Source organism: Varanus komodoensis, unplaced genomic scaffold (assembly GCF_004798865.1).
Source record: "Varanus komodoensis strain SLA01 unplaced genomic scaffold, ASM479886v1 scaffold4, whole genome shotgun sequence".
In the NCBI taxonomy this organism is placed as follows: domain Eukaryota; kingdom Metazoa; phylum Chordata; class Lepidosauria; order Squamata; family Varanidae; genus Varanus; species Varanus komodoensis.
The window spans coordinates 7325692-7334052 of NW_025335941.1; the positions used below are offsets into that span (position 1 = coordinate 7325692).

General features: G+C 41.4%; 1 protein-coding gene across 2 annotated transcripts in view; it reads left to right on the forward strand.

Moving 5' to 3' along the window:
• The window catches only part of TSPAN7 (tetraspanin 7), a 106216-nt gene extending 98599 nt beyond the window's left edge, over nucleotides 1-7617 (forward strand). For both annotated transcript variants that reach the window (XM_044441899.1, XM_044441898.1), the window contains 2 exons: nucleotides 5404-5476; nucleotides 6551-7617. In XM_044441899.1, coding sequence (XP_044297834.1) covers nucleotides 5404-5472 — 69 coding nt within the window. In that variant the 3' untranslated portion in view covers nucleotides 5473-5476; nucleotides 6551-7617. The remainder of the gene's footprint in view (nucleotides 1-5403; nucleotides 5477-6550) is intronic.
• The last annotated feature ends 744 nt before the right edge of the window (nucleotides 7618-8361 follow it).

The window sequence follows — 8361 nt, forward strand, 5'->3', positions numbered from 1 at the left end:
ACAGTACCCATTCATTTTCCTTCAGTGGAAGTCTGGCATATTTCAGGCTCCTTTTTATTGTTTTGAATTTTGTTTTTTTATTGCCAATTTAACTGTCAGAGTAAATTTAAGTATTTGTACATCGACCATGTGAAGCACAGCTCAACAAGAAAAAAGGATATACAGGTCTGGTATTACAGCTCATACAGTGGGCTGGAAGCTGAGCCTTAAACCTCAGCTAGTTTGAATGCATATATAGTGTTTAGTTTGAGAATTTGTTTTTAAAAGCCTTTAAAACCAATCTTCATGGTGCTGCTTTAGAACATACGTCATATGCCCAAATGAGAATGAGAAGTATTTCTGTTGTTGAAAATAGTCTTACAGTTCTTATTCCATTTATTCTCCTGATGTAGAAGGGAGTAGGCTAGAGACATCATTGGTTGTGATATGCCACTGTTCGTTCTGGAAAACACATTTTGCAAAGTTTTGTAACAATCCAAAAGCCCACAAAACCGTTTTAACCAGAGATGTGGGTAGGACAAAAGACCCGACCATATACCTGCAGGGCAAGAACAGCTCTACCATGCTACACACACAACCAAGATGGCTGGCTTATGAGAAGCAAAAAGCCCTCAGTTGGCAATGCATCTATTCAAAAAGTGTATTAGGACTAACCAAACTATCTTTCCTGTTTCCTGCTTTTTGAAGCACCTAGCATGATAAAACTCAAAGTTTGTGCATTGTTGTGTTATTTTGGTTGGTACTGATAAAGATATAGCCCACTGGTGGTTCTGAATTTTCTCTCTACTATTCTGCTTTCAACCATCTCTCTTTGCACTTACTGGAATGTGTTTTTCCAGCCTTATTGTATACTCATATTCTTACTATAGGCAGAAAAGGCAGGAATTTTGTAGTCTTGACCAGAAACTAAACTCAATAGTATTATTAACAGCTGATCCACGTATGTTTACTTAGAATAAAATCCTCTGTATTTCATTATGTTTATCCCAACTAAGGGTACACGTGACCCAAGCCTTAAGGCCTGTCAGTTCTAAAGTGATCCGGCATCCTGCCAGCAGGGTATATTTGAGGTGTGGTTGGGCTTGGGAGTGCTCTGGATCTTTCTGATATAAAATTGCCCCCACTATCTCTGCTTCACACCTCTGCCCCTCCTCATTTTCCTTTTCTGAAGCATTGGAGAGGTGAGGATCACAGAACTTTTTCCAGGGGCAGGACGTAGCAATCCATGCGGGAGCTCTGCTTTTGACCCTGGAGGAAGATTTCCAGTCTATCCTGTGCTCCCTGAGGATGCTTTCCTAGGAACCATCGGATTGCACTGTCCATGCTTGTGTTATGAGAATTGTATAAGCTGGTGGTGAAGGCAATAAAATTAGGAGGAAATCAAGGGAAACCACAAATAATAGATGGTGATGTTCAGGACTGAGGACCAGACCAAATAACCCATTGTCAGAGCTTGAATGAACCTTTAAAGGAGGGCCAGTGTAGTGTGGTGATTACAGTGCTGGACTGGGGGCAAGGGAGATCCAGGTTTTAGTCCCCACTCAGCCATGGAGCTCACTTGGTGACTTTGGGCCAGACATTCAGTCTCAGCCTAACCCGCCTCACACAGGGTGATAAAATGGAGTGGAGGAGGACTGCGCAAGGCATCTTGCATTTCTCACAAATGTAAAAGGGTGGCATATAAATGCAATGTAATAATAGCAATAGTAATAATAATAACACCCTTTGTAAATGTAGTTCAGGATCCACTATATCAGGGGTCTCAAACTCGCGGCCCGCGGGCCAATTGCCGGGACGGGCGGGGCACGGGGGAGGGGCCCTGGGGCCTTCAAAGCGCTGGCGGCACCCGGGCCGGCCTCTGGGAGCGACGCGGGATGAGCGGCCCACCACCACCGCTTGATGCGGCCCAGCCTCACCCAGACTCTACTTCCAGCGGCCCCCAGGTACGTTGAGTTTGAGACCCCTGCACTATATGCAACCAGCAGATCTCTGGTGAGAATGGGATAGAGAAGTTGCTATATGGAAGTCTAAGAAATATTCAGTGTCCACTTGAGTGTTAAAAGCTGCAGAATAGGATGGTTTCTGGGTGTGATTTTGCTACCCTTGGAATTGATTTAATAATTTCCAAGGTGATGTAAGATGTACATATTCTGATATAATACAGTACAGATTCTCTTCAGCTTTACTGTCTTGCTGAGGAAGGGAAAAAGCTATGTTCAACTATCGGTTTCTAAAAATACCTCCTCATTTGAATGACTGAAAATCTTTTTTGATTAAATGTTGCATGTTAATTTACATCATCAAGAAATGCATGGGGTTATATAGGTCCACTGACTGGAAAGCCAAATGTATCACTTGGAATTGTGATTGACCTTTGTAGCCATGCATGAAAAGAAAATGGTGGTGGTAGAAAAATCTCCCCTTTAACTTTGTACTTCACAGCTGATGTCCACTTTTTTTTTAGCTATGTTGTAAGATAGGATTCCTAAATTTGGGATGCTCCAGGGCAGATGTCTCCTAGCACTGCCAATTATAATGCATTCTGCAGCTATTCCCTTTTCCCTCAACTGATTTTTATAATAGAAAAAAGTCACAAGAAATGGTGAGAAAACACAAGAATTAGAAATGGAAAACAGAGATGTTATGAATCGCTCACAGAATTCAATGAATGGAGCAGGATGATTGGAGTATAAAAGTCTTGCATGGAAGCACCTTTGAATTAAAGGAGCTGTTGAATTTAACTTCAGTATTGCCAAGTATTGATCCTTAGTAAAATCTGCATTTGTGAAATGTGGCCTGGAAAGATTAATGTTCTAACAGAGATCACTTAAAACCATGTCCTGGTAGTGCAGAAAACTTAACCGTTTGAAGAATACAGTGAAACAATTAGATAGTTAATTGATAGCATTCAGAAAGAAGGCTACCAATGGACTGACATGCCACTTATGAATTGGATTGATGAGCCCCTAACAGGAGCAGTGGAAGTATTTTTGGATATGCTAGACTAGATGAATGCAGCCCACTATGGGAACTGCAAAAGGCAATATATCACAGCAGTCAAGAGTCTTCCAAACTTTCAGTGCCAGATTGGACAGATGGAGGGTAGGTCAAAACATAGCGCTGAGCCACTTTGGAAGATTAATCTGCCTGAGAGTAAATGGCTGAGGAGTATAACATCTAATGCAGACATCACTGTTTTCCTCACTAAAATGTTTTGGTCTGTTTTCTCACACTCTTCTGTACTATAATCCACAGTCAAGATATAGGAAGGCGGCAAGCAATTTTCATGGACTTATAATATGAGATGCCCCAGGGGATGAATAAAGTGAAATGGTGGCAAGCACATCTCTATAAATAGCTTTGGCTGTTATAAACAAGCACTGTTGATCTCTTTTGCCAGTGGCCCGTGTTTGAAATGTTTGGCAAAGGGGCTTGCATAAGAACGTTGTGCAAGTTGTATTCACACTTACAGCTGGGAAATTTCCCTGTGCAAGATTCTTTTTAAAAAATGTTTTGTAAGGTGCTGCTGACTGGCCATACAATCTTGAAATGTCTGTGACCTGGCGCACATGTCTTCATTGGTAACTAGCCACAAAGGATTTTTGTATCATCCAAACGCAGACTATCCCTTGTTCTAGGATTTGTTTGTACCATGATGGGTTGTCCTATCATTTGAACTTGGGAGAGCAGTTTCATTCTGGGTCGCAGAGACTGCTTCATGACCCACTCAGGATGAGCAGTGGAGCCCCCTGCTGCTCTTTATGATCTTGCCCATACTGCTGCTGGTGATTGCCCCTCTACTAATGTCCAAGCAGGACTTTGGAGTGGCCATCTCTGGTACGCCACCCTTTAAAAACATGGTGCCAGAAAATTTTGCAAAAGGTATAACAGCAGCAGTAAGAGTAACTGTACCCTTTTGGCTGTCTGATATGTGCAGTCTCCTCCGCAGCAATGTAAACTTCCCCATTTTAAGGGTTGAACTGACAGTTCTCAGTGTCCTCCACTAGGGATGTGTGAGGAATCCATTTTTGGGACTGGGAATCCAATGGGCCCGGCTCCCCAGACTTAGGTCCACTTTGGCACAGTTGTGAATGGGAGTTCCTGGTGAGTGTGCCCAGGGTTTGCCTGGAGTCAAGTCCTGCATGCTGTACAACCAGCATCCCTCTTGCACACCATGCACAGCAGCCTTTGTTTGTATGTGACATGAAAGAAGCTTGATATTTATGCAGTCTTTGTTCCATGAGTGTTCACGGACTTCCTCTCAGCTCTTTCCAAGACAGACACAAGCACAAGAGGACTTCTGCAAGTATGAGAAGAATGGATTCTGTGGAGCTTCAGCATATCCCTACTCTCTCCTGTTTCAGCACTTCCCCAAGTTTCAGCTACTGCACAAAGGAGAGATGTTTCCTTTGTTTCCACTTTTCATGGCTGCTTTTCTGAGCATGTACAGCAGTAAGTCCTTGAAAAAGAGTTGTGAAAAGAAGGAGAGTTCGTATCTCCCCTTTCTGGAGTAGCTGGTACTTCAGGGAAGTATTGAAAAGGTGAGGGTGCTCTAAATTCAACACTTAAAAACAGAGAGGAGTACATTTCTAAGTAGAAGCTGTTGTCCCTCCTACACTTACACCTTTGGGACATTTTCTTTTGTGCCTTTCCCTCCTTTTTGGTGCTTTTCAATTGACAAGTTGGCAACTGGACCCCAGCAACTGCCCCAAATTAAATTATATGCCCTGTCCATCCATGGAAATTAGCTACTACTCTTAGGTATTCCCTTTGACAACTGAAACATGCAAGGAAATTGACTACAGGAGATTGACTACAGGCAAGACTATACATATGGGACATCTGTAAGAGCACACTTGCAAAACACAGTAAAGATAGTTACTGCACATCACTGTGCAGTTTTTGTGGATTAGCTGCATGTTCACAGATAATCAACATTTAACTTGACCTAAGATTGTACCTGTATAGACCTATCTAGATGACTGTAGCAAGTTAAGCCAAAGAACAATGGCTGTTATCTGCCCTTTCTTTTCATCCTGTAAAATTACCAGGATGGTCAGTAAGTCATTTTGGTGGAATTCATATGTTGAGTTGATAGGCATAAAACAATTGGATTACTCAGAGACATGTACAGCTACTATGAGGTTACCTTAGACAGAGAGAGAGACAGAGACAGAGAGAGGGACGGACGGATGGACGGACAGACTTCCCAGGAACAACTACAGTGGCTATTTCTTATTTGCATTAATTCTTGCTCTTGTTTTTAGCCTTTGACTTCAGTATATAACATTTATGTTTTTGTATATTTCAAGAATTGTTTAAAAATTCAAAAAGTTTCTCTCCTTTAGAGTTGCTGAATTTTATCCTCTTGACAACCTGCATACTTCTCTTGGTTTGTTACAGTTGATTGGAATGCTTTTGGCATGCTGTTTGTCCCGATTTATTACTGCCAATCAATACGAGATGGTGTAACAAGGTAGGTTTGTGCATTGTTATTTGCAGAATTCTCTTCCCAAACTGATTCAGATGCCTTGCTTCCCTATGTGTATGGAAGACATTATAGATTCAAGAGTCGGCTACTTCAGCACAGAACGTGACCTTTGCAGCAGGGATAAAAACACTAATCAAAATGTGGATGTGAGTTGGAATGGTCCTTGTGTGGAAAGATTTCAGTGCTGAGTGGCATTGTTTAAAAACAAAAATCAGAAATCCTATCCACATTCTTGACTCAGACAGTAGTTTTCCTAAGATTCCACACCCCCGCATGGTTCATGTAGTCAAGCAAATATCTCTCCTAGAATACACAATAGTGACATTCTGTGATTTCTTTAAATTGGTTGATCAATTGGGTAGAACAAGGTATTAAAGCAACCAAGCTATGTGCTAACTGCTCGGAGTTCTGGAGTTGGCTGCCATCAATATGCAGATGAATATATTTGTTTCCATCTCAGTCCAGAGAAGCTGTGGAGGTTCTAAATCAGTGCCTTGAAATCAGAGATTTGAGGGTCTGGATGTGAGTAACAAGCTGGGACAATCCAGACAAGACAGAGAAGTGCAGTAGGACTGTCAATCCAGCTGTAAGGGTCCAGCTTTCACAGTCCTTTAAACTATAGGTTCATAATTTTACTGTGCTTGTGGACATAGGTTGCCTGGTCTAAAGTTGCATGGGGTTCCCATATGGTCATGCAGCTTCTTCATGAGCAGAGGCTTCTGGAATGATTTAATTAGCAGGTGTTGCATGTCTACAGTGATTATGACATCCGTCCTCAACAACACTAAACTGTGACACTAAAATGAACACTAAAGCTCCTGTTCATGCTTTCAAGGCCCAAACTCCACTAATTATAATGGAACTGGATACTCTACTCTTTGTTATTAGTATTTCCAAACTCTGCAGTTGGTTGGCTTCAACGGTTTCTTTCCATTGACAAACAGAGTCCTCTTCCATTGGCTACAACCCACAGGATCATTATTTTAAAAGGTAGTTCTTACAATTGTTTGCAACTCAAGTGATGCCCTGTTCTCCCCTCCCCTTTCTGTACTTTTCCAGGAGTATGACACACAGCACCTGTTTTCAATCAGGAACTGGATAATTCTTGGAAGACTTCTAAAGAATGTTAGAGCACACATGCACAACTACATGTACACACAAACACACACACACACACAAACCCACCACCTTCTAAATTCTGTACCATGCGTAGTGTACCATTCCGTGAAGTACTGTTGTGCCACAAAAGTAGCCTGAACCATACAGCATCCAGTACTGTACATACCATCCTGACGGCTCTGCATATGATGGCACTCTATGTATGTTCTTGATCAGACTGTAGTTGCATTGTAAAGTTAACAGAGGTAATTCATTAACAGCAACGACTGGGCTCTGCATGTAGTGACTGGAGGGCATAATTAGCCTTTCACCATGGTTAATAAATGTCGCACACATCCATATTAAACCTGTATACAAAAATATATATTATTTTGGTTTATCCAATTTTTAATTTCTTGGTTTTGTTTACTGCTCTACTAAGGATTTTTCAATCTATTCCCCTGCCCTGCCACCCCCTGCAACTGCCCCAGAGAAGAAGAAATCAGTTACATAAAATGTGAAAATACTTGAAGAAAAAAAAGGTCCAAACTCTGCTTGAGGGAAATGGTTCTTTTGATGTTCCGCTGCATCTTTGATTCTTAATCAATGTTGTATGCCTAGTGCGTTTGCCAATAGGCCTTTGTCTAGTGCATTTTGCCTCTGAATCTGAACCTGTGTAATACTAAGCTGTGTTGTTTGCTTACTGTGAAGCTGGTAATTTACTTCCTTTTTATTAGATAATTATGGATTAATCAAATTGTGCTGTAATGCAGCTTTCTTCTTCCCCTTTTTCCCTCTCTTTTCCTCTCCTTTTGCATTAAAGTTGCCACCAAATACATTGTTAAATCAATCAACCTTAAAAAAAGAGAGAGTGTGTGGAATATTTTTGGGGGGTGGGAACAAAAGTTTAAGACCTTTTTAAAAAAATAGGAATTTTTTAATAAGGCCTCTGTCTAGCATGCCAAGAAGAATGCATTGATATTGTGAGTATTTGTGATATACATATTAATAAATGGAACCATTACGGATTTCTACTGGCTTCTTTATTTTTCAGTTCAAACTTTCACTAAGGTATCAGAGGCGGTGTTGTGTAAGCTTATAGCTTCAAAATATATTCAATTTCATATTCTAATCCTGAGGGAGCATCTGAAAATGACTAAATTTATATTTGTGGTATGTGATTTTTATTAATGGAACTGTTCAGCTATTGAGCGATTATTAGTGTTATTATTTGATGGGCTTGGAAATATCCATACAAACAAATGAGGCTGCTTTCATCCATGTTTAACCATCAGTCCCTCTGGCCTGGTGGGGAGCAGCTATCTGCCATCTCAGTCAGGGATGACTTTCTCAGCCTTATTATCTGATGTACTTTTAACTAGGTCAGGTGGACAACCAATGGCCCTCCAGATAGTTTTTCCTGTAGCTCCCATCACCCCTGGCCATTGGTGAGGAATGATGTGCGCTAGAAGCCAAAGCATTAGGAGAGCCACAAGTTGTTCACCTCTGAACTAGATGCGCCTGGGAGTGAAAGTAGGGCCCCACCATACTTACAGAGCATGTGCTGCATCTCTGAGCTGTGGCCCTTACTTAGGAGGTGCACTTAAGCTCCTATCCTTACAGAGCACAAGAAGCCCAAGCTGGCTCCACAGATGCTTTTCCTCCAGTTTCTGTGCACCGCAGATGCTGAGAAGAGCTGCATGCCAAGTCATATGCCTGTGGAAAAAATGCAAAGGAAAAATATTAATAAAGGAAATCAATAATTAAATCTC